Source organism: Leguminivora glycinivorella, chromosome 13 (genome assembly GCF_023078275.1).
Source record: "Leguminivora glycinivorella isolate SPB_JAAS2020 chromosome 13, LegGlyc_1.1, whole genome shotgun sequence".
In the NCBI taxonomy this organism is placed as follows: Eukaryota; Metazoa; Arthropoda; class Insecta; order Lepidoptera; family Tortricidae; genus Leguminivora; species Leguminivora glycinivorella.
This window is the reverse complement of record NC_062983.1, coordinates 13726265-13753030: the sequence shown is the minus strand read 5'-3', so window position 1 is coordinate 13753030 and position 26766 is coordinate 13726265. Positions and strand designations below refer to the sequence as shown.

The 26766-nt window shown below is 37.7% G+C and overlaps 2 protein-coding genes across 2 annotated transcripts; one reads left to right on the top strand and one right to left on the bottom strand.

Annotated features, from left to right (window-relative positions):
- Positions 1 to 1143: 1143 nt before the first annotated feature.
- On the top strand, positions 1144 to 4231 carry LOC125232722 (protein PFC0760c). Its single transcript, XM_048138480.1, has 4 exons — positions 1144 to 1409; positions 1652 to 3018; positions 3328 to 3505; positions 4116 to 4231. Exons 1-4 carry the CDS (start codon positions 1316 to 1318, stop codon positions 4229 to 4231), a joined length of 1755 nt encoding a protein of 584 aa, XP_047994437.1. The 5' UTR covers positions 1144 to 1315.
- An 8186-nt stretch (positions 4232 to 12417) lies between these two features.
- On the bottom strand, positions 12418 to 18054 carry LOC125232596 (dimethyladenosine transferase 2, mitochondrial). Its single transcript, XM_048138321.1, has 7 exons — positions 17481 to 18054; positions 16990 to 17131; positions 16637 to 16776; positions 16227 to 16376; positions 15782 to 15921; positions 13920 to 14084; positions 12418 to 13095 (listed from the first exon to the last, which is right to left on the bottom strand). The coding sequence occupies exons 1-7, from the start codon at positions 17883 to 17885 to the stop codon at positions 12939 to 12941; spliced, it is 1299 nt and encodes a 432-aa protein (XP_047994278.1). The 5' UTR covers positions 17886 to 18054; the 3' UTR covers positions 12418 to 12938.
- Between the last annotated feature and the right edge of the window lie 8712 nt (positions 18055 to 26766).

Genomic DNA, 26766 nt, shown 5'->3' with positions numbered 1-26766 from the left:
ATGCCGGGCGCGGTGCCGGCGCGGCGGCGGCGGCGCCTGTTCGCGGCGGCCGGCGCACCGCTCGAGCCCGAGCTGCTCTTAACCGCATCATGTTGGAGACAGACGATATTGACATATTTGCTGATAGTGTTGGTGTGTTTTAAAGAAAACTCTTAAGGTTCATAGACTCTACACTCCTTAGGTGATTAATGTAATAACCATAGTTTAACTTTTAAGTGTGTTTGCTTTTATTTATGTCAATTTAACATGTACATAATTATATTACCACATAAGTGCTTTGGTGAAATACTGTTAACTTTTGTGTATTTTTAATAAATAAATAAATAAAAAAACGTGAAAAAAGTCCCAGAATCGGGCCCCTTTTGCTATACTCTGACCGCCCCTGTCTATACTACTGTAATGTTTGACGCTATCACGTTAAACTACCGTCCGTAAACCGACTTTAAGCTAGGAACATACTACGCGGACGTCCGTCGTAAAACGACCGCGACCGCGACCTATCAGTGTGCACGGAACAAAACATCCAGAGAGCCAGATTTCGATCGGACGTCCGTGCGCTCAAGGCCACGTCCGCGTCCGTCGACCGATAGTTTGCACGGTTATGTGTATTTCCATTGTCCAGATTCCTGTCCGCGGTCGATTTACGACGGACGTCCGCGTAGTGTGTTCCTAGCTTTACGACGGACGTCCGCGTAGTGTGTTCCTAGCTTTACAGACAACCAATTTTTTTTTTCAAAAACTTGTATTTCATTAAAACCGAAATAAATTACACATATGAAAGAAAAAGTGACCAAGTCCTCTGGTGCCTGAGGCTGGAAATCTAATAAAAATTAAATTATTATAATCTATTGAAATATTTTCAATAGATTATAATTTGACTTGTGTTCATTAGAACTTGTATTTCGTTCGGAAACTTTTGTGATAGACACTGACACCATTTTATTGTCCTTTATATACATTTCGTAACTACAAATATGTTCAGATAGTATATAATTCATGCAATTCTCTCTACAAGCAAGCAAACATTTCACAAATACAAAATTTAAGCTCCTGTTTTATATGTCTTGATATTGTTTAGAACGCAGCCATTAGTATTTCATTTGACAGCAATTCTGTCAGTTCAATACTACAATCGTGAATCGTCGTAGCAAAATTTTGTCAATTAACAACAGCTGGCCTCGTTAAGTTAAATATAGTTAATTATTTCCAATGCTATGTAGTGATTATCAAATTATTAATGTATTTACTAAAATTGAATTCGGTTGTATGAGGAAGCCGTTGGTACAGTGACACAGTGACGTTAAGATACAAGACAATGTCGATTCCTCCACTTGTTTGCAGTACTCCTCCTCCACCTGACCAGTGCGAAGACGACAAAGACCCTGAAGACTTTGATTTACAATATAATCGTAAGTTCATTCCATTTTTCTGAAAATACCATGCGCACAACCCAATCTCATTATAACTCCACCTAGTTAGGTACATCGTACAAACAGGTCGAGTTCATTGTTACGTGTCTTATTTCCTCATAAAAGGACATAAATCATGTAAATATGATCATCAACCATACTAATACAGTTTAATTTTTAAATTCTATATCCTGTTTATTAAGTCAGTGTTATGATTAACTGGAGTATGTTTTTGTTTTCAGTGTCTCAAGAGGATGACTATGACTATGGTAGTTTCTCTACTTATAATCATTTCCAATCTGCCATATCAGTAAATAAACCATTGAGTGAACCTATACATATAAATAATACAAATAACGGTGACAGCGGTGGAATGGTTCAAAATGCATGTGAGAATGAAACATCAAACTGGACAAATACTAATATAGAAAGTAAATCAAATGATGATGAACCAAAACAGGAATTTGGAGTTAACTTACATAATGAAACTGAAATTGATAGTATGAATAATGAAAATCATGAGGCAGTGTTAAAAACAGTAGATAATTTAAGTTATGAAGAGCTACAAACAAACAAAAAGATAAACAATGAGGAGGAACTAAATATAGAAGACTTAAATTTAACAGTTGAAGAAGAGTCTGTGGTTTCAGATATAAAATTAGAACCAGATGATAATAATGCAGATATTGAAAAGAGTGAAAGCTCTGAAGAGAAATCACCTCACATTCCAGATGTAACCAGTATTATTACTAGCGATCTCAATGACAATTTACCTATAGATGAGATTACAATCACACCTCCAAGCCTAGATGATAACGATGATGTTACCAATTCAATAGATGACTTGAAAATGGATGATGAAAATATCACTGATTATATAGATGTTAAAAATGAAGCAGAAACTGATCTTAGCTTTAATATCAAAGAGGTTGAAACTGTACAAGCTCCTGAAACAATTAAGGAAGTATTAACAGAAGTGAACAATGACACTGATGATGAATTTGGTGATTTTAATGACTTCCACACTGCATCAAACATCAAACCTCCAATCACCTCTATTGTGGATTCATGTGAAAATCCGTGGGAAAACAATCAGGCTGATCTTACAGATCAGAGTCAAATGCCACAAAGTTCAGATTTTGGGGCATTTGAAGCTCATTTTGAAGATTCAGAAACAATTGAAACCCCAGTCTTTGATGAGTTTAAATCAGAAGTAGCTAGAAGTGCACCTGAAGGACAAACTTCAAACCAAAATATTGTTGAAGATGATGATGACTTTGGAAATTTTGATGATTTTAAATCATCAGTACAGGAAACTAAGGACAATGATAATAACATGCAGGATCCATTAACAAGGGTTTTAGACTTCCAATCAACAGAAAGTGAAAGTCAGTTAATTGAGAACATTGGTAAGATGTTGAGTTCTATTTTTGAAGAGGAGATACCGGAGCCGGAGACGGTGTTTGATGGTAAACTGGAAGGGATGCTGTGCGAGACATGGGGGCACCTGCTGGAGACTGATGTGCGGCAGCCATACATAGTCAACTGGAACAGCTCAATGGGACAGAAAACTCTCTTGAAGGCTTTATGTATAGACTCAAGAAACATTGTAAGTTTTCTTTGATTTTATATCATCTTTTCAAATTTATATTTGTATGTCATCTCTAATTAGTAAATTATATGTATAGAATCAGACCAAGCTAAGGCAAGTTAGTAATGGTCACAGCACTGTCTGTGTCTGAGTAAGTGTTATTTTAAATGTCCTGCTGCTTTGATTGCTGCAAGCCCAGCTTGGTCTGACTGTAGACAAATTATAAAAAAAACTTTTCAGGCAAGCTTCTATCATTCCAAATCTCTAATGACTTGTTACATTATTTTGCAAAACATTTGATACAGTGATTCCTTGTATGTATTCCAGTTATTTGGTCCAAAGTGGAGCTACAACATGCCTAAATATGCGACAAACATGAGTGCTGCTCCACTTCAACCTCAGAAGCAACCCACACTGTCAGGTCAGAGCCCTTCGGAGACAACTGAGAAGCATGTCAAGCCATCTGGGACCTGGTCTGACCCTTTCACAGCTGATGGCCAAGAATGTGAGTACTTACTATACACGGGTTCACAGGATCACTTGCAATAACAATGTGTATTAAATTAACTCACTAGTCTATGATTATGATAGAAAATGTGTGGACCAAGCAAGACAGAATATGGAAACTTCAGGACATAAATATAATTATGTTTTAATGATTTTGTTACTTAGGACTAAATTTATAAACAAATAACTGTAGCTTTGGAAGACACCTAATATATTAGATAAGATCTATGAAAGTTATTTGTAGAATTTTAACGACAACTTACTTGCTTTGTTCTATCCTAAAAAAAATAAACATTTTATTTTTTATCCCTTTCAAATTCTATAATAAATATGTAATTTATCAAATAAATATTAAACATGTTAATTCAAAATTTGACTTAAATTCATATTTGTGTCATGAAGTTTTACTCATACAAGCTACAATCATAAATATTGCACAAAAATACACAATGATAATCTAAATTTCTCTACTACCTACAATGGAGCATACCATAACTGCTATATTAGACTGCTAATACAATAAGCTTATTTAAATCACTGTAAATTCTTTTGCATGTCTTGCACATGGACTAACAATCACCTGGTACCTCGCTTGCCCTTTATCCTAGTCACCTATGCCGAAGCCCTACTCCTAGATTTAGAACACCTCATGGCCACCCTAGACCAAATGGCCCACAACCATTCCACCCTCAAGATATCAGAGTTGCTATCACACGGTAAGTGACACAACATATTAGTATGTTGGTCATTCTCAAAATATATGTTTGCAAAATGTATGAAATATTCAGGGCATTTAGATGTGACTACAGACATATTGTCAGAGAATGACCATCTAGGGAAAGCTAAGCAACTTGTACTTAATTCATAGTTCCGCTCTAAAAAAAGCTTGGTGTGCCACCTGTATATCCAAGTAATCTTCGTTGTTATTTACAAAAGTAGTTCTTGGAGGTTTCCAACTGATTTGATTTGATGCTGTTACAAACAATTTTTGGAATTACCGATGTTCAAAGGTGGTTTGAAATTTCCCGAAACCACCTTATGCAAACCAATACGGACATCACTCTTTATTATTGTTTAATAGAATCGCCAAATTCTATAAAAATAAACAATTATTAGAACTTCTGAGTACATGTATATGGTTTCATCATACATATCGACCGGTCCGGTCGGACCGGTTTTGACGACCGGTCTGGCGCAGTCAGTAGTGACCCTGCCTGCTGCGCCGCGGTCCCGGTTTCGAATCCCGGTAAGGGCATTTATTTGTGTGATGAGCACAGATATTTGTTCCTGAGTCATGGATGTTTTCTATGTATGTAAGTATTTATATATTATATATGTTATGGACCAAGTGATTAATCGGGCACTATACATAATGCCCGGGCATTATTTATTTTATTTTTATTTTATTTACAAAACATGTTAACAGCATAACAGTCGAAACTAAATCACTGCTAACTACATAGAATAAAACATACAACACAGCAACAGTAAATAACAACAAAAGATATCTAAACACAATTTATCTTACCTACATTTTAACTGTAGTAGGCCTTGCATCAATCCTCTCACAGAACTTCAGACACTCATCACGCACAACAACCTGTCTGCTTGCAAATAAGTCGCACTGAGGGGCTGATGCGAGGAACGCATTCAGGAGGACCAAGGAACGCACCAGAGGGGAATTCCTGCGCGCTACAGTACGTGAAGCCGGGACTGCCAGTAGGCAACGGTCCCGAGGTCTGAAATCAATTCTGGTCTTTGAGGGGACGTACAGACGCACCATTTGCTCCACCAGTTCGGGGCAGTCCGACTCCCCACGCAGGACGCTACAGGCAGTAGTGAGAAGTGCATGATTACGTCTTACCTCCAGAGAGAGAAAACCCAGCACACCCAGCAAGAATTTGGTGGGATATAAAAACAGGTAGTACCCATACATTTTTTTATAAAGGGATCGTAAGAACACTTTTTGCACTCTCTCTAGAAGTAAGACGTAAGATGCTTCGTAAGGGTTCCAAACGACGAAGGCCGACTCGACTTTGCTTCTCACTAGTGAATTGTAAAGGATCTTTAATGTATCGGGGTCATTAAAATCCCTAGAATTCCTAATAATAAACCCCAACCTCTTATAACAGTCGCGCACCAATGAGGTAATGTGATCATGAAAGTTGAGGCTGGAGTCTAAGATTAGGCCTAAATCTCGTATGGAATTGACACGAGTAATAGTCTCAGAATCCAGAAAATATTCACAGACAAGGGGATTACGAGCTCGGCTAAATGTAAGGACTGCACATTTTGATGAATTAAAAGTCAGCCTATTTTTTACACTCCATAAGTGAACTCGGTCTACGTCATCCTGGAGAGATAAACAGTCAGAGATGTTTTGCACGCCGTAAATAATTTTGAGGACGTCAGCGTAAAGCAAACTTCTCGCAGACCTAAGAACAGATGGTAAATCGTTGACCATAATTCCAAAAAGCAATGGCCCAAGAATCGATCCCTGACTGACGCCAGATAGAGTCTGATAGGTCTTTGATACAAAGCATCCATGCTGTACGTACTGTAGCCTGTCACGCAAATAGCTAGCGAAAAAGCGGAGCAGCTGGGGGGAAAATCCGATTTTACACAGCTTACTCAGTAACACATCGTTATCTACTCGGTCGAAGGCTTTTTTAAAGTCAAAATACAGTTATGAATAATGCCCATTGTGAGTGGGCAGTTTGATAATAACTATTCAAATAATTAAATTGCCCGGGCATTATACATAATGCCCATCCTCTTTGGGCAAAGTAATAATAACACAGCGAGTAGCTGAATTTTGCCCGGGCATTATACATAATGCCCACCCTCTGTCGGGCAAAGTGATAATAACATATCGAATAGTGGAATTTTGCCCGGGCATTATACATAATGCCCATCCTCTGTTGGGCAAAGTGACAATAATATACCGAATAGCTGAATTTTGCCCGGGCATTATGCATAATGCCCATCCTCTGTTGGGCAAAGTAATAATAACACACCGAATAGCTGTACTTTGCCCGAGCATTATACATAATGCCCATCCATTGTTGGGGCAGAGTAATAATAAAACATGTAGCAAAGCTAATAGCTGGATTGGCGTAGCTTCAGCATACTTTCGTGCCGATCTGTTCAAGAAACTGTATGCAGTTTCATATCGAACAACAAAGGACACGCAGCCGCTGCAACTTTGACATCCACCCGCCGTCTTCAGTTTCCCGTGATCATGATGCATGAAACTGCGTCGAAATATCGGGACTTCAATAAAATTCAAAAAAGTAATCACGGTTTATATCCCGGTTAATATAAATCTTATGAAACCAATTGTGAATCATTTAAAACTCTTATGATAGATGATTTAGAGTTAAACGAAAAGTCCGATATAGGCCGCAGAGCAGAGCTCGCCTTGAGCCTTAGTGAGGCAGGGTCCATAGATGATATCGGGAGAGGGCAATAAAGAGTTTCGGTCCGTCAGACCAGCTTCTAGCCATAAGGCACGGCTACCGGTAACTGTCATGATAAAAGTGCACTTTCACGAATGGCAAAGATGGTAAAACGCCTAGTTTGTTTAGCAGGTATGACCAATGATAGCGTCAAATGTGGCTCGACAGACAATATGGCCAGCACACTGGGAGAATACAGTCGTTGGGCCGCGGAAAGAGCTTCCTTCAAGGCAGTAACGAGGTTTGCAGACCTGTAGATGTAGAGAGAACATGGGATAATGGAGGCTATGCTGAGTAGTGAGAGGTCGGCCCGTGGTGAAATGACCTCGTTCTGAGTGCACTCGTACGAACGGTAAAGATAGTGAAACGCCGGTGTAAGCTCATCCCCCTCTTTCACAATGGATCTGTCCATTACGCCACGAGGTGAGAGTCCCCTAAATCCTCCCCGTGTCAGGGGGATGCTGCATAACAGCATTCCGGAAAAGAACAGCTATGCTCGGTCAGTCACTATATACCTCTCACACAAGAGAGCAACCTGTGCCAAGCAGTGGGACGTAATATTTTTTTATATTCCCGTCCAACTGTAACCGCTATTTGAAATATGTTTTTTTTTTTAAATTATAGGTACGTTTTATGAAACTGATTTAACTTTGATCATCTTTACTGACCTGACTAACTACTAAAGTCGCCGTCAATAGAATTTGTGAACAATGTAAACAAACCTTGTAGTCAAAATTTCTTTAATAGCCATTCTAACTCATCAGATACTGGCTAAATCCATGTGTTGTTTAATCAATTCATCTCACATTATGATCCTTAACCTTTAAAATAATAAGATTGTGCTAAAATATTGATATTTTATATAATGGTTTGTTTACATTGTTGACAAGTTCTATTGACAGCGATTTTATATATTTGATCAACAACTTAATAAAATAATTTGTATTCATTTTTATTATACTTTAAAGTCTACTTCAATTAAAACGATGATGGCGTACAATGAAATAGGTATTTAATTTGTATAAAAAAATCGAAAAACTACTAATTGTTCAAGTCTACTCAACAAAAGTACCTATCCTCATGAAAGAAGCACAATTTACATTTCATTATTTGTTAGGAAACACTCAGTATACATAAAAAACTTATTATCAAATTTCCCAACGATCATGTGTATCATAAATGACCGGGCAATGTGATAAAAAATGGCGTTTAGACAAACTTGTTAAACTTACCATCAAATTACCCAACGATCACGTAGCATTATCAAAATGACTGAGCAATGTGATAAAAAATGGCGTTTAGACAAACTTGTTACACTTACCATCAAATTGCCAAACGATCACGTTAATCACGTAGCATTATCATAATGACCGGGCAATGTGATAAAAAATGGCGTTTAGACAAACTTGTTAAACTTATTATCAAATTGCCCAAGGATCACGTAGCAGTATCATAATGACCGGGCAATGTGATAAAAAATGGCGTTTAGACAAACTTGTTAAAACTTTTTATCAAAGTGCCCAGCGATCACGTAGCATTATCATAATGACCGGGCAATATGATAAAAAATGGCGTTTAAACAAACCTGTTAAACTTATTATCAAATTGCCCAACGATCACGTAGCAGTATCATAATGACCGGGCAATGTAATAAAAAATGGCGTCTACACAATGATTAATCACTTTGCCCAATACAGCTAGGCATTATTCATAATGTCCGGGCATTATACATAATGCCCTTATTAATCACTTGGTCCATAACATATATATCGTTGTCTGAGTACCCACAACACAAGCCTTCTTGAGCTTACCGTGGACCTCAGTCAATCTGTGTAAGAATGTCCTATAATATTTAATTATTTATTTATCCTTCGAATGAACCAACTCTGGCACCACCTGTCAATGACTTTAGTAATTTTGTAGCAGCGGATTTCACTCAAAATAAGACACAGGTTGCATCAAATCGAGAGCCAGAGTTAGATTTTGTATTTCCAAAAATTGAAACTAAGTCTGACCCCATATCATTTACGAAATCAAATGAAGTTTTAAATTATAGTGAACCTTTTATGAATCAGAATAGTGTAGCAGTAACTGTGCCGAAAGTGAAAGAATCCGTTGCAGAAGTCCCGGCGCCTTCTTTCGCGCCGCCGCTGAGCGCGGTGTTGCAACCGACAATGAGTTCGTCACAGACTCCACAGAACTCTGCACAAATTTTGCAACCTTTATCTTTAGAGAGTTTCTCGCAAATCAATTGGCCGAATCCTGGAATAAACTTGCAAGATTTATCAAGGTTTAATCCAGTGGAAACACTGAATTCGCTGAAAAGCGACTTGAGCGTCGGTGGCAATAGCAAAGGCTCCTCACCAGTGCACAGTCAAAAGGCACCAGTGCAAAACCAGCCATCCGAAGACGACATATGGGGCGAGTTCGTATCCAGCAAGCCTAAACCACAACAGTCATTACCAAAGAAAACCGCAACGTTTGCCGATGATGACGAATGGACCGATTTTGTGTCGAGTCCGTCGGTGAAACCCCAGCAGAACGGATTAAATACAATAAGTTTGAACGTTCACACGAACTTGAGTATCCAGAAATCTACAAAACCAACCAAACAAAATAACCAAGCACTTGAAATACCAATTACGCATTACATAACACCTAAAACGAGCAACCACAGTTCATATAACGACAGACACTTCCAAAACTTATAACAGCACAGAACGAAGTCTCACTACTTACTTTAACTGTACTTAAATATTTGTATATAAGGTGGTGGCGTATGTAGAATTCTTTTTACCCAGCGCCAGGTTGAAGAAAGGGCGCTATTCGTGTATTATTTTAACTTTACTTTTTATCTTGTATATTCTATTACATTGTTACTTAATAAAAATGCAAGCGTAAACAAAGTGGGCAAGGACGTGACCAATCAAGCGCAAAGCAGGGTTCTGCTTCGTCGCATGTTTAGGTCAAATCTCGTGAAGACGTTTCAGATCTTTGACCGGTTACGTAATACGTTTTAGGCTTTACCTTAGTGAATGTTAGCTAGTTCATGTCATATTATCTCAAAATATATTAATTATGTGTTATATAACTTGATTGTATAGTCAACCTGGATGAATGAGTCACTGGGGTTGAATAAGTATTTAAAGGATATAAGATACGGAGTGTTTTACAACTAGATATATAGTATTACAATCCTCTATGGCCCATTACCCCGGTTGACTTACTTTATTTATTTTATTGTAGTCATATGTTCCCGTCCAAATTGGAAGCGATATGAAATATTTTGGTATCGCTAATTAATAGAATTGTGATTTTATTAATATGCAAATACGTGATTTGTGAATTTTAGCCTATTGTACCTAGTTAGTTAAGTAGATTATATTTATTGATCAATTCTTGTTTATTTCATTGTGCGCAGCAATAATTAAAAATCCGTTAATGTCTCTTATTGATAATATTGTTAATTGGTACCTAGTTGTTTATTTGTAAAAGCATCACAATCCATATGTTTTTGAAAGAGGTCCAGGAACTTTGTAATAAGTATATTCAAAATTGATGCATTGAAACATATTTACAACCCTTATGTTTTATTTCGCGTTTAATATTCTGACTGAATTCCCTAACCTTCAAGTATATGTAATAAAATAAAACCAATAACTTTATAATTTACTTAGTATGAATGATCAAAGGAGATCAGGCGAATATTATCGGATTAGTCGACGCCGAATGCGTTTGGCTTCTGATATCCCAAGCCCAAGAACTTACTTTTTGCCAGCCAGAAAAGGATTTCTGTGTGCTTCAAAATGTATAGTTTGATTTAGATTGTCATTTGATATTCTCTGGATAAAATGGTCCTTTAATATAATTATATATAGAACTAATTGTATGTTGACTACGTTACGTAGGACCCATCGCCGAATAATGTGCGCGCGTTTTGCTCTGGTGAACAACCTGCCTCGGGCCGACACATCTACATGGGCATTTGCCGCGTGAGCACTTTGCCTGGCGACGTGTCTCGCTCTGTGTGGAACCGGCTGTTACCTAATAAAGTAATAACATGGCCACAACCAAACGATGTAAATTACTAGAATTTCTTTGAACTTCCTGTACTTACTTTAATTTCCACGTGATCTCGATGGCAGTATTCGATTTATTTCAAGTTATCCACCTCTGCTGTAAAAACATGTCGATGATATTATGTAAAATTCCGGGCCTTTTGCAAACGGCATTGTTGGTTTTATTATAATTATAACATAACATACCTATAGATTTGTATTAGCAGTCGGAGTATAGTTAAAACTGCATAGGTAATGTTAACATTGCAGAATGTTCCAAACGTGTTGTTTTTATTTGTATCTTACAAATTTTCATACTTACCTATAGGATTTTAGTGTTTTTACAACTGTTTTGCTAGTTCATCTGGAGGTGAGAGATTTTATAAAATGTATGAACAAAAATGCTCATTTAATATGTAGCTCTTGAAATGTTGTCTCCGATTTCCATGTGCTATGGTAGGGGGTTTTCTTGATTTTAGGAACCAACCTGTGTTCTAGGCCTCTCTGATACTATAAGTTCGAGGCAGATATCATGTGTGTTGCATCAATATACCATGATATTGATGCGAATATAATGTGTGGTTCATGTTCTCGACATAAGTACCCAATATAGTACCTTCGAAATGGTGTAAAGTTCATGAAATACTATATGCAATAGGGAATATTACCCAAAACTCTGCTTAGAGGGTGACACTAGCACATACTGAGGACTTACCGCGAAACATCGAAATATGTCGAGGTAAGCCCCCTGTACACAAAACGCCTAGAATGGATGCATATACGTAACAAATAATCTATAAAAACTTGTTAAATAACTGCAAAGCATATACCTAGGTATACCTAAGATACTCTTGTGCTAATGCTGCACTCTGGCGGCAAAACATTACAGTAATAATCCTTATTGATCTGTACTATTGATTTTGCCGTAGGTACAGTCTTGATAAGCGGCGGAGATGTTCAAAAAGACCCGGCCCCGTAGCCGAATGGCATTTTAAATTCAGTCAATTTTAATTTAAATGCAGTCTGGCTCTGTCACGCCAATCCGTAAGAGCGATAGCACTTCTCACACATCTCACCCGCATTGGCACATCTCACCCGCTTAGAGACTTCTACCGCCGACTATACCTACCTGTACAAAAACCAAATTAAACAAATGAACGTTAACGACAGGCTATAGACAGGCTGCCGGCGGTCTTCATGGCAATGTAATACTGGTTCATGGTTATTACCACTAAGTTAAACAACAATGTCAAATGACTTTCTTTGGAAGTATGGAGTGCGTTTTTCTGTATATAATGACGAATTAATACCAATAGCAATGTTCAGTTATGTATGATGATCTAATTAATATTGTTAAAATGTAAATATGTATTAATAGAAGAGATAAATACTTATATCATTTTCTATGAGTTTTATTTTTACAAATATGTAAAATAAATACAATACAATCTTTACTACTTAGGTATACGATAGCTGGCACGTTTGCACGTCATCAGACATATTGAAGCGGTCAAGGTTCTCACAAATATTTACGCATTAATGTGCGTGTTCAGAATTGATGAGCACCACTTTTCTTTTCTTTGGTCGCTCCGATATATCTGATGGCTACTGTCAAGGATCTGATGCATGAAACCGCCTATCACTATTAGACCGGTCGCAAAATTTTTCTTTCATAACTTTATTTACTGGTCACATTTTTGATATACCGCACCCGTGCGCCCACGCCAGCTATTTAGCAGCATAACAGCAGTTTACAGCTTGCAAAAAAGAGTAGAAATTAAAGAGTTGCAACATCGTAGTGTCGTCCCGTTGTCTTACATAATGTTGATTTGAAAGGGACAACACTACGATGTTGCCACTTTTTAATTTCTAATCTTTTTTTATTACCAGGCTGTAGTTCTAGTCCTGGCTTCAATCACGTTTCGTTTTCTGTATCTGAATGTTCGATATCGTCCATATGCGTGCCTATACTGGTTTTCTCGTCGTCTTCAACTGCGGTCACGAACTTTGGTAAATTATTCTCCATTGATACCCGGAATGGACATTGCTCGAATTCTGGCCATGATATTAACCTGAAACAATGAATATTTCAATTTCTGAACCTTCTTCAGTTGGCCAGAGTGATTAGAGCAATGTTCCAATTCCAAGTTGAACCAGATGTGTAAATATTTTTTTCATTAAAAAAATGTCGTAGGTATCGCTCGAAGACATTTCAGCTCTGTAAAGAAATTAATATGGGTTCCAACTTTAAAAATCATTGACATGATAAATAGACCCCAACTCACGAAGAGGTTCCATGACGAATCGCCTCCCGGATGATACTTGGTAAAATGTTTAACTCCCATGAGTGATGAACCCTCGTGGAAGTCAGCTTTTTTGGTGGGTTGAGGAATGGCAGCCACCGAAGCACCAAAAATATATTTTTTTTTGTGTTTTGGAGGGCTGCCATTTCTCGGACCACTAATGATGTGTCAGCTGACATCATTTCATGGCACATAACCACTATATTAAAAAAAAGCCTTTTATTCTAATTGCATTGTTACAATTTTTTTACATTAATTTTTATTTAATTATGCTGGTGCATTAGACCCTTTTTGGATGAAGGCCTCCTCCATCGATTTCCACATGTCCCTATCTTTGGCAGTTTGGATCCAGTTTGGGCCAACTGATTTTTTAATATCTTCGTCCCATCTTGTGTATGGTCTGCCGCTGCGACGTTTGCCTAGAGGGCCACAACATCTTGTGACTCCCGCTGTCCACCTGCCAACCGTGAGTCGTGCCACCACCACTATATTATGAAGTACCTATTGCGCGGGACACGATGACTGGCGAAATTTTCGCCTGGCCCGCGGTCTAAAAGAACAAAATTGAAATCAAAATTAAAGTGAAAACATACTTTTTAAAGACAGTGATCTTCTGCTTCAGATTGAGGTCACCGAACTCCGTGAATATGGTCATGTGCGGCAGCGGCGCGTCGCCGGCGCCCGGCGCCAGCCGCCGGTCCGTGTCCGGCGGGTCCTGCCCCGTGATCAGCCACACACCGCAACCGGGTATCCATTGTCTGTAACACGTTTTGTAAGATACTTAGTACATTACGATCAGCTGGGCTCTTGTCGGTGAAGCAATCTCTAGTTGTCTTTCGTGGGCTTTTTCTTTGATATTCCGATAAGATACGACGTTCACTTTTTGTGTGCATCAGAATGACCAAAGAGGATCAAGTATTACAGAGAGTTACTGTCAAAGTAAAATATGTAATCACAGTGCATAGACTGCCATCTCTCGACACAAGCTTAAAACTTTTAAACCTCGTTTTTGACAATTTGGCCCATATTCTTAGCTTGATATGAGTTAAAATGTCAAATATTAATATTAGCGCCATCTAGCCGAGCGTCCCCCGAAGGTGTAACGCCATCTAGGCCACCGTTCCTATTTCTATATGAGTCTGAGGTACGTTTTTTTCTTAGACTGTAGCTGTCTATACGGAGTTACATATGTCTTTGGAATGACTGACCACTTTTTCCTTCACTTGGTCCATGTACTCCGTGTATCCTCCTTGGCTTGTCTACATTACGATTGTACAAATGAAAAAAAAAGAGATCGAAACAAGTTAACAAAACAAATTTAATACACACGAGTTGCAAACCTCTTCGCACATGTATACCACGTCATAGTTGGTACATATGGCCCTTCAAAGTTTTGTAAAAGGCAATCTAAAGCGCAAGCTCAGAGTTTAATTTCATTGGTTTAAAAACCGAATACAATGCAATGCAACCCTGCTCCAATTGAACCAATTAATCGGTAATTAGCGTTGAACGCAGGTTCAACGAGTGCCAATCTTAACATGCATAGGTCTTTGCTGGAGGAAAGGTTAATTAAAGCCAAAAGAAGTCCAGAATTCCCAAAGAGGAGAGTTTCTTACCACTGACTGTAGGTCTTTGTATTTGATATAAGTAGATTTGTACATTTTTTTTATTTAACTTTTACACAGAATAGTACATTGTGCAACAAGGGGAGGAAGTTGAATATTACTAACGAGAGTAAGTTAAATCGCGACGGCTTGCCGGAGCGATTTAAAGACTCGAGTTAGTAATATTCATACTCCCCGAGTTACACACAATGTTTTTCATCACATTTGAGAGAAAAATACAGAGGAAACAGTCATAAGGCAAAACCTTCAACCGGCGGCGTTGCGACCAGTAGTATATCTTGATCTACATCAGATTATTCATATTAAATCCATTGTTTTTGATAACAAACACTTTTTAAACGAAAACAAACACGAAAATACTGCATATAAATTAAATGCAACGTTCAAAAAAGCAAATAAATCATAATGATTGAACTAAAATTGTACTTATTTTTATGTTGTACTCTCCGTTGCTAGGCAACGGTGGGTGCCTCGCGTACGCCCGCGGTCAAGCGCGAGTAGAAAGTAATTGTCAGATTGTAAATTATAACAATTTATCTGAGTTAAATTTTACAAAATAAATGCAAAACACACTGAAATAATTTTAAAACATAAATAAAATGCATTTTTCACATCGTATAATATATTTTATAGCTTAATAGTCAAATTTTTGTTGTGCAATAAAAATCCTTGGCAGATTGAAACATCCTTTGCCTGAAGTATTGTACGGATTGTATTAATTTTTAAAACTAAATCCATTATTCCCTTGGGAATAAAATAGTACATTATGCTTCAGTACACGTAGACGTAATGATACCTTTAAACAGCAAATGTGATGAAAACATACTTACTCTAACATTGGAATGACCCTTGTGGACTTGGAAAACATGTGAGGCTTGAAGAAATACCACAGCAGGGGTAAATAATCAGGTGGAACGGGCAATTCTCGTTTTTGCGAGATATTCACCAAGTACAAGCAATGCTCATCCATCTGCAAAAAAAAATATGTTAGGATAGTGAATAGGATAATAAACCGTAATATAAGAGCGTGCACTTGAATTTTAAGCTTGTGCCTACGACATGCACGTTGCAGTAACAAAAACCGCAGGAATATAACGCGAAAATATTTTAATTTGTTACATTGTAAAGTAATTCGGGCCGAACTGACTTTGCATCTAATTTTATTCTCTGCAAGTGTGATCTAAAATAACAAGGTCTGTAAAATGATAATCACTACAATGAGCTTGATCTAACTTTTGATAAGCTTATCAAACAGATAATGTAAATTATACTTACCAATGTAACTCTCTTGTTGGTCGTAGGATGTGTCCAGGGCAAGAAATGCACTTTGGGTACATTTGCGAGTATTTTGAAATCAAATAGCAGCTGAAACAGAGTTGGTACTGCCATATGCTTTCTATTCTGAATCTCATTGTCCGTTAAGAACTGAAAAAAAGTAAATCAAATTAATTAGGTTTAAATAAAAAAAGCTGACATCTTTAACATTATGACGCTTTATATTACTAGTGATAAAGTAATTCAAGCCACAGAGTTATTAACTTACTTCAAACAAAACAAACACCGGAATAAATTCATATATTTGTAGCTGGAATGTTACAGGTATATTTAGACACCATTTGAGTCTGTCATCAACTATGTAACTATATTTTAAAGTTAATTTGACATTACATTGTATTATTACTTACTTCATAGTGATGTCCAGGCATAGTAATAAACAGGTCTGGTCTGCCGAGATGGCTAGTGGTGTTTTGAAAGACTATGGTGTTTATTAGATGCTTGACAAAAGACAGGCCAGGCATTGATCCTACTATTGTCACCACTCTATCTGGAAGAGAAGTGATATAACAGAATAACCTCATTATTAAAATGTGAACAGATTAGTGAAATTCTTTGAATTAAACATCAAATATTTAAAATATATATGAAAAAATACAAACTTAATAGTTGGTTGAAAGAATTTTAATGATTGTAATAGGTCCAATTAGTTATGTTAATTGACGCAGCGAAGGTGTTAAACAAAATCTAAAGGATAACTTACTAGGATCATCCGTTGCCAGGTCACCCAATAACTCTTGTATTCTATTCCCTTGATCCATCTTATCTTGGAAGGCGAGCTTCCACATACCAAAAAAATCTGCTATTTTAAACTTTACCCTTCCAGGAAAACTTGCTTGTAATTCCTGTAAAATATTTACACAATTTTTTTAGCCTCCTGCCTACGTTTTTTTTTTTTTTTTTTTTTTATGGGATAGGAGGCAAACGAGCAGACAGGTCGCCTGATGGTAAGCGATCACCGCTGCCCATGGACACCCGCAACACCAGAGGTGTTGGAGGTGTGTTGTATATATAATTGTATTGTATATATATCGTGTATCTTTAATTTGAACTATATATCCCATACCTACCGCCGGTTTATGTCCTATGCATAGGACAAATGAAGGCACAAGGTTAAGTTAAAATATGTCATGTGTGTAATTTACTAATACATTTTATTTCAAAAAGTAAAAATACTACAATAATGGTACTTACATTTAGGTATTGTGAAAAATGACTAGACGTTTCATACATGTATAGATTACTCTTTTGGCACTGTAATAATTGCTTACTCAAAATTCCCAGTCCTGGGTTGACCTCAACTATAGGAGAGTGTATTATTAGATTTTTCTTTACAGCCTTGACGATTTCTTTGGCAGTACCTTCATTTATAAGGTACATACTCTCAGGGGCTTTGTATTTCCTCAAAAGATACTTCGGTATCTGATTTTTAATACCAGCATATTCAGGTGTATTTTCAATGTAGTTCATTACATCTTGGGCAACTTTCGGAGGCGGTTTTTCCTCTTTAGCTTTGATTAATTTGTGTCGTAGTCTTACAGAGTTTCGAAACGTGAAGTTTAGCACACCAGAAGAAGTATATTTAACCGATTGTATCATGTCAAACTTTTAAAGGTAACCTCGTTTTTTAACAATTTTCTAGAGTATACTTAAAACCAGGAAAACGTTTCATGAAAATTAATGAACTAGCATTATTTTAAGTATTCACAGAATTTTACTTTATTAAGAAACAATAAAGAAATCATGTAAAATTGTAAACACTATGATTGTCAAACAAAACTGTCGTGGTCCTGTCACAACAAATTTGACACAAAATGGGGTATGTTCCAAATAATAACGTTAAGGTTCTTATTTACGATTTTAAAGATATTTTACAACTTTTGTAAGTTTGAATCAAGAAAGAACCAATGGATTTTAAAATAGATTCCTAAGCATAGTGAGGGATTCAAGTGTTAACGCCCAACGTGGAAATAATTGTGCTACCATGTGACATATATGTACTGCTTTTCACATCACGTAAATTGCCAAAATATTAATAATAAATGATTGCAGCTAGGAACATACTACGCGGACGTCCGCCGTCGCGCGACCGCGGACACGGATCTAGACAATGAAGCTAGGAACATACTACGCGGACGTCCGCGGTCGCGCGACCGCGACCGATCAGTGTGCACGGTCTTCGGGACGTGGCTTCGGCTGACTAAAACATCCAGCAAGCCACGTCCACGACCGACGACCGATAGTTTGCACGGTTAAGTGTATATTCATTGTCTAGATCCGCGTCCGCGGTCGCGCGACGGCGGACGTCCGCGTAGTATGTTCCTAGCTTGAATATATACTTAACCGTGCAAACTATCGGTCGTCGGTCGTGGACGTGGCCTTGAGCGCACGGACTTTCTATCGAAATCTGACTCGCTGGATGTTTTGGTCAGCCGAAGCCACGTCCCGAAGACCGTGCACACTGATCGATCGCGGTCGCGTGACCGCGGACGTCCGCGTAGTATATTCCTAGCTTTAAAAATAGCAAGTAAAAAATCCTTGCTTGATAATCGGAAGTCGCGCTAACTATAGTAACCCATTTTTTTTAGATATCGCTAAATTTCATCGTGTCAGTTTGTTTCAAGCTAGAACGACTGAATCTATACAGCATTAGTATTACTACGATAGTACTCTTTATTATACTGTACTGTACTGTACTGTGACTACACCAGCCAGCAGTTACTGCTGCAAGGACGCAGAGGCGCTGGTCCTAACAGAGAGGGAGGGACGGGAGGCTCCTCGAGCTTGCACAAATGCACGTACCGGCACGATACAGGCCGCCGGTCAGAGGCGTATGCTGGGTGTGCTAACAACCTCCGTCCTGGTAAACCTGTACCGATTCAGGACGCGCCTTCGGGCCTACTCGTGTATTCCGCCCGTCGTCTGCCGCCCTGGCATGTCCGGCTGACCCTCCTGCCCGAGACACCGGTGAGCCAATAATACGGGTGGGGAGTGTGGGGCGTTTGCAGTCAGGATGGGGATCGACGGGAGTAGAAGAACCAGACCGAATACTAGCATCGTGCCCAGTGTAGGGAAGATGGATAGATATGTGTGTAAATATATACGAAGGGATGGCGACTGCGGTTAAACTGTTTTCCGGTTTTTTTTTAATGTTGAGATTGATTGTTTGTATCCAAAGCCATTGTAGTTGAGTTTTCTGTAACTCCGACGAACCCATATTATCGCTCTTTCTCGTAATTCTTCCAAGGAGTCTCCCTGAGTGTAGTAAATACTTGTCGATTGCCACAACACTTAACTATATGGTAACTAAATAAATTACACTGAAAATTCAGTAAATATTTTCACTCTAATAACTGCTTTCGCTGTAAGATAAAACTGAGGCAATATAACACGATTTTAGTCTAGTATTTATTTTTATTTTTATTAACAGTACTACTTTCTTCGACCGGCTATGCAGCCTCACGTCATTCTTGGTGATATGAAGAGACAGGGTATATAATATCTGCGAAGAGGGTTCCGCTGCTCTGCTGAGCATTCTTGGGATACTGGGTTATTTTTCTGTTGATAGTTTCGTTTCATGTCATTCTTTCAGGACCCGGTGTATTTCTTCTTGTTCTTGGCAGACGACGAACACGGGAGGTAGCAGAAAGAACAATTTGAGGGTCCTTCATCTATCTGTATCTACTGTTGGCTAAGTGCAGCGTAATGTTGGTGGTTGTAGTTGTAGACCGCTAACAGTTCGAAAATTTGCCATGAACGGTGATGACACGTCCGCTGATGTGATAGATGAATGACGTTTTGAAGCGCAGTTCCTCTTGAAAAAACAGTTTCTTCTAGTTCGTGGACGACAACCAAGTTTTAAGTCCTTACTTTCATGATTCATTCAACCACTACACATTAGACACTCGTGCACAAGTTCGCTTAAAGAAAGCTCAATAATAAAACAACGATAGATTACGTGGTATTAGTCACTCAAAATAACTTAATAATCACCTTACAGCTACTGTTTCGTCACATTCACATGTACCACACCACAAGACACTCGATCTCGGCCATGTGTCGTTTTAGGTACCTAGAACTTAGAGAGTAAATATAAATACATTTTCCCCTCACTAGCTCCCCATATAACCATAATCGGTCGCCGTTCCTACGCAAATCCTCCTATTTTGTGTACACACAGGTCTTCGGGTCTCAATGCTTAGTCGCAGTACGGTCGACGTTTAGTCGCGGCGACCCAAATGGGGACGATTGGTTAACAGGCACAAATTGTCACAGAAGTGGCAGAAGTGTGCACTACGCGTGCACACATTGTTACCGTTTGGCGACTACTTTCCCAAAATCATTCGTTCATTTCATTCTTTTCAAATGGCGACTGTCAGAGACGTCAAAGTAAAAAAGAAATAAAATCATTTGACATTAAAATGTAATGGCGTAAGAATTTATTAAAGATAAATATTGTTTGCATTTGTAATATAATGTGGGCTAATTACCATGGCCAATTAAATTGCTCGAGTGATTTCATAAAATAAGTCTAAATTTATCAACGCGCCATCAATTTACCTCAGTTTAACCAGTAATAATATTATTGACTACTCGGTGTTTGCGTGTTATGTATATTGATTGGTGAAGTTTTAGTGCTCCGGTGCATATACTATACCGAAATAATAAAAATAATGCCTAGAAAACCAATAAAGTTGTTAAAATATGGATTAAGACGGTAATATTCCATGTAAAAAACAGTCGCCAAACGGTCACCAAACAGTCGACAAACGGTCGCAAAATGGTCGCAGCGTACACGCGTGACCGAAAGCAGTGAATATTTATTATATTTTCAAAATGGCTTCTTGTATTAATTTTTTCCAGGTATCCTCAAACTTTATAAACAATTAAATATGCCGTCGTACTCAGTTGCCCTCACTAAAGAAGATTTAAAAAAAATTGTAACGTGCGTACCGAGCTGCTGGGTTGTAAAGGATCGGGGATCATATTATTATGGTCTTCTATAGAGCAACTAGTATTTTGCGGCATTTCACAATTGACACTTGTTGAAGTAGTCGTCATTAATATTACTATCAACATTAATTTCAGCGATCTGTACTTCTTTTGTCAAGATTTTTGTATAGATAAGTGTCTACAAATTTGTAATGTTAAAGAGACATAAATAAAACGTAGTAGAGTAAATAATGTGTTTTTTTTGTAACCCAAACAAAATACTTGTAGATACGAGTGCGGAAAAGAGGAAAATCGATACGAGTAGCGATAAATTAATACACGAACGAAGGGAGTGTTTTAAATCGACACGAGTTGTGAATGTCCTTTTCGCACGTGTATCGTACGACGATTTTCAGTACCTAAATCTAAGCTAAGAGTTTCGACCAGACAAGAAATGAATCATTGCTTGATTTGCTCGCACTACTGCGTTAAAAAAAGCAGCATCTGTACTGAAAAAACTATCATTGCGCAACAAAAATTCTATTAATATCACAGTAAATACTCTATTTCATTTGATTCCTACTTTTATTGTGTAAAGCAACACTACACTTCATTTTTATCAATAAGAATTAAAAATTATATATTTAATACATTAAGTAACTATAAAGTGCTTATCTATTTGTATTATCATTCTGCATTTTTCTTAACTTTCCCACATTTCTATAAAATGTCGAAGAGTGCTTAAATGGTCGTCGTCGTTTATTATTATTTAATTCGCTCATATTTAAATGATTCAAAGCAACCAGTCCACAACTTCACGAGACAGTTTGAGAAACCTTCGTATTTCAGATTGTCATTTGCGGATACAGTGGTTTAGGAGCAGTTCGGTAATCAGACCTACACATGTGTGTACAAATTCTGTCAATGTCACTGTCAGAAACCGTTCTGACAGTGACAATGACAGCCACAAATTCGTCCACATGTTGTTACCGTTATGTGTGCAAACGTCGACTAATAAAGTGTCGTTAAAAGTCATTCTGACAGTGACATTGACAGCCACAAATTCGTACACATTTTGTTACTGTAACGAGTGCACACGACGACTACATTTTGTTATTGTATCAATACGGTCGCATTGTTTGCACGACGTTACCACGCGTTATGTCACATTTGACAGTTAGTTACTGATTTGAAGATTTTGCGACTGAAATGGTTGTATGGGTCGGAAACACGTGTTTTGTCCTTTAATACCAGCAGGTAAAAACGCATTTTATCCACTAGTGGGTAAAGTAATTTGACCTTGAATAAAGTCAAATTAACTGCTTTAAAATTGATAAAAGTAGGTGAATCTAGTAATAAAGATGATTTACCACCTGTGGAACTAATGGAAGCAGTGATAAACGCATTTTTTGCGTTGTAGTTTCCTCGCTATAGTGAGGGGAAAAGTTTTGTGTTACACTCGGGTGCAAATGTATTTTACTTCTCGTGTGTTAAAAAACTCGCAAGTTCAGGATTCTATTCTCGAACCACTCGCTTCGCTCGTGGTTCAACTATAGAATCCTTTCACTTGCTCGTTTTTCAATTCCACACTCGGCGTTAAAATACAACTTTGCCCCCTTGTATAACAAATAACTATTTTGGGGCTGGTTTAGCCTGCTCTGGCAAAAAAAGCTATTTATACAATAAAGCTATGTTACTTTTCTAGTAGGTAGCGTGGGTTCGACTGCCATATGGTCCGATGGGCCTTTTGTCTTAGTCATAAATTTGCGTCCGCAGAGATTTGAAGAGACATTTGGATGACCCTATTCTTAATAGAGTATTGCGTTTATCTTTTTTTTTATGACACTTGACCGTGTTTGGCCGAATAGCGGTGACTGGAGGCCAGATGTGTGCAGTGTGCACGCCTTTACGAGGAAACTGTCTTGTTTTTTTTTTTTTGAAAGTAATTTATCTTTTTCTTTACTTCGTCGTTATTGGCTTTTTATGAGTTGGGATTGCAATATGGTATGTTGTCAAATTTACCCTGATAATTCCAGAGAAAATTCCTCTTTTTTGGGTCTCAAATAATTTTGTCTTATATTTCCGGCTAGCAATGTATCTTCGGGGAATTAATGGGTTGAGTAAGTACCTAAAGGGGTGTTATGTACATATGACTTTATAATGTGAACTTAGTATGTACATTATTATATGTTTTTCGAACTATGATATTTCGTTGACGTCCTTCGTTATAACGGTACCAATAATATGATAATATATATTATTTAGCGCAAAGAAATAGTAAGATAAATTTTTTGCAACTGGCCAACTAAACATCGCTATCGGAATTAAGACCAACGTGTCTTCTTAAGTCTACTTTCCTGTCTAGTGTGTACCGTAACTTTCATTCTAGGGACACGATTAACTAATATAAACTACTACGTGGCTTGCTTTTGATACCCAGGCTATCGAGATTGCGTTATGGAGATCAGCTAATACAGTTGGGTTGAGGCTAGGTACCTCGTATGTGACCTGTCTTCCCTACCTATAAAGGATGTTATAGAAACGTCGTGGCTATCACTCAATGGCTCTGCGAGTCAACCCCTTAATTCAAATTGATCAAATGAGGCGTAACTTAAGATTAGATTAATTAGGACTATAGGATTAATTTAAATATAACTGAAATGGGCCGCGTGACCGGCTCTTTCAAGTAAATGTCATATATGTATAACCGCGTCTTGAGCCGATGCGGGGCTCTAGTGATAGATTTGAAATCTAAGTTAAAGTAACGGGCGTGTGATTAGATTGATGTGACATGTATGCTTTGTGGTGTGCTTATTAAATAGTAAAACATGGTCATGGTATATAATTTAGGCACAGTGTGTAGTATAAGATTAAAATAGGCATATATAATTGCAATCCCCTGATGATAAAAGAGTAATAACGTGACCGCAGCTTTGTCCCCGTGCTGACTCATGGGGGATATGAGTACCTAGGTGCGTTGGAGGCTTAACCAACTCTTAAGTTTGGTTCCCAAAACCAAACATCGTCCAAACGATATACTTTGGAGCACCAGTATTAGCACTAAGGCTTTACAGAGATGGAACGAGCTCACCAATTTGGTCGCGGTGAAGGTGTGGGTGACAGCTGAGCTGAGCTGCTGCTGCTCCTCGACGTTGGTCGTAGACACCGGGCCCGGGTTAGGCGAGGGCGAGAGCCACCGGCACTGGCAGCTGGCACCCGCTTGGCTTGAGTCGCTATTTAGTACACCTAAACATTATTTGATCTAACACTGTCTCTAAAAATTTTTGCAACTGTCACTGTAAGTATGTAAACACACTTCACACTCGTAAACTCATACTGCGGATTGTCTTTGTGGTTGCTGCTGGGTGTTTTTGGTCTCTCACTGTCTCTAGAAGTTGGATAAATATTAAAACACACGGCACACTCGTGACGCGAAAACTACATAAACACACTAGGAATAGGAACGGATCGTAGGCCGCGGTCAGTCGGTTACCACCCGTAGAGTCGTCGCGGGCTCTTTTGTTTTGACCGGGGTTTTACAACCCTTGAGGGACAATTGCGCTCGCAGGGATGCGTCCGTTCACCACGGCGTCCCAAACGAGACTCCTCCGATAGTACTCTTTATTCTTTATTATACTGTGGTATTACTACAAGAATGATCCAGGTACCTATGATGGAACGACTAGAAAAAAGTGTTACCTTCTAAATAAGTCTTCTAACCACTATATTATAATGGTTTGCCGGAACCACTGCAAATAACAATTAACAACTACCTTCTTCTCTCTTATGATCTGGTAGCTGCCCTCACTGACCCCGACCTTATCAAGATACATCCTGGAATGTATACAGAATATAGGTACCTACCTGTATTTAAAGTCCAACCACTTCAACCGTAGTTTCTTACAAGGGTGCAAGAAAAACGTCAAAATAATGTAAAATTGATAGTTTTAGTCCGTGAAATACTACACTTTCCGTTATCTAGTAGATATATTTAATTCAAGTTTCAATTAGAGCATCTTATTATCTTGATTCTTATCTGACTGGATTTTTGAAAACTAACTCACTAAATTAATTATGAATTTTTCTCTGATGCACGTTTAAGAAAACCCACGTATAGCGCTGGATTAGCCGATCTTTTTGTAAAATTTGGACAATTTGGAATACTGAAACTGGTAAATTTATAATACGTATATCCTGTAGTACAATCTTCTCAGACTACATTTTTATTATAAGGTTTTGAAAAAGAGTAAACGAGGCTAAGACGAATTGAATTTTTCTCAGAAATTACCTAAAATCAAGTGACAATTAATTTCTTTGAAAATCTACATCACATCGGAGTTCGTACAAAATAAATTTGCAACGTTTACTTAAATTGCTCTTATGCCTTAGTGATTATAAATTTATTTTAGTGTATTTTTGGCATTTTTTTTAAAACGAGCCTTTACCGTCACAATTATTACCACTTCTGGACATTTTCTCATATTTTGTTAGACCAAGTAGAAAAAGTCAAGTTATATATTTGTAAACTACTCGCAAAGCTCTTTAATTTGATACCACACACGGTATTATATGATTAAGCGCTCGGTTGCGATTTCACTATTTTTCACATGAAAGCCCTCTCAAGTATATGCTATGTTATGAACACGGTCTTATTTTGAAATAGTTCAATTTTGAAAATTGTCTTTTACAGATTTCGGAAAACACGTACAGGGTGCGAGAAACAGGTATGTCTTGACAAATTATTTAAATTCCAGGGAATACCGTTTTTGTGTAGCATTGCGGTAGCTGTCTTCACTAACCTGTTATCAAAATTCATATTCATCTATTGTTGCTTTTCCAATATATATACAGGATGTTGTATACATAAAGTACCTATAACTAAGTACTTATAGGTTTAGTTACAATTGCCCAGCCGTAGTTTATTTAAATATTTTTACTTCCTTAAATCAATAAAATGAATTAGTAAGCATTACTTTGTCAGTACTGCCACTACTGCCAGTAGTAAAACTGTTATTAAAAACTACTGTAAGTCTGTCAGTAGTATAGTTACAGAAAATCAATGAATAGGTACTAAATATTTACCTGGGTCTGGATGCAACCTGGGTGAGATATACGTGAGTTTCGTCACATTTCGTCAATGGACATCCGTCATACCTTATCTATAATTTTTAGGGTTCCGTACCAAAAAGGTACAACAGGAACCCTTATGGTGCGACTCTGTCCGTCTGTCTGTCCGTCTGTCACATTCCTAAATATCTCGAGAACTACTAATGCTATCAACTTGAAATTTGGAATAGTTATGAACATTGTAAACCTCTACAAATAGAAAGTATAATTTTTTTAAATATATTAATTTTAATTGTAGAAAATGGCCAAAATGAAAGGGGGGCAAACTGTAAATTTCAAGTTACTAGTCAACGATACCCGTTGGAAAGAGCTCAAATTGAACGTAAATAAGCTATTTTTTTATATTTTTTTTGTTGTGGAAAAAAAATGAATTTTGAAGGAAAATGTAAAAAAAAATACCGTTCCCCCCCCCCCTTATCTC

Bases quoted from the DNA above. Each gene is read 5' to 3' on its own strand.
- LOC125232596 (XM_048138321.1), bottom strand. From the start codon at position 17,885: ATGATACAATCGGTTAAATATACTTCTTCTGGTGTGCTAAACTTCACG. The intron at 16,377-16,636 runs GTAAGTAATAAT...ACTTTTTTTCAG, and splicing joins TGCCTGGACATCACTATGAA to TTCTTAACGGACAATGAGAT. The intron at 14,085-15,781 runs GTAAGTATGTTT...AACGTGTTACAG, and splicing joins AGGGTCATTCCAATGTTAGA to ACAATGGATACCCGGTTGCG.
- LOC125232722 (XM_048138480.1), top strand. From the start codon at position 1,316: ATGTCGATTCCTCCACTTGTTTGCAGTACTCCTCCTCCACCTGACCAG. The intron at 1,410-1,651 runs GTAAGTTCATTC...TTTTGTTTTCAG, and splicing joins CTTTGATTTACAATATAATC to TGTCTCAAGAGGATGACTAT. The intron at 3,506-4,115 runs GTGAGTACTTAC...CCTTTATCCTAG, and splicing joins CACAGCTGATGGCCAAGAAT to TCACCTATGCCGAAGCCCTA.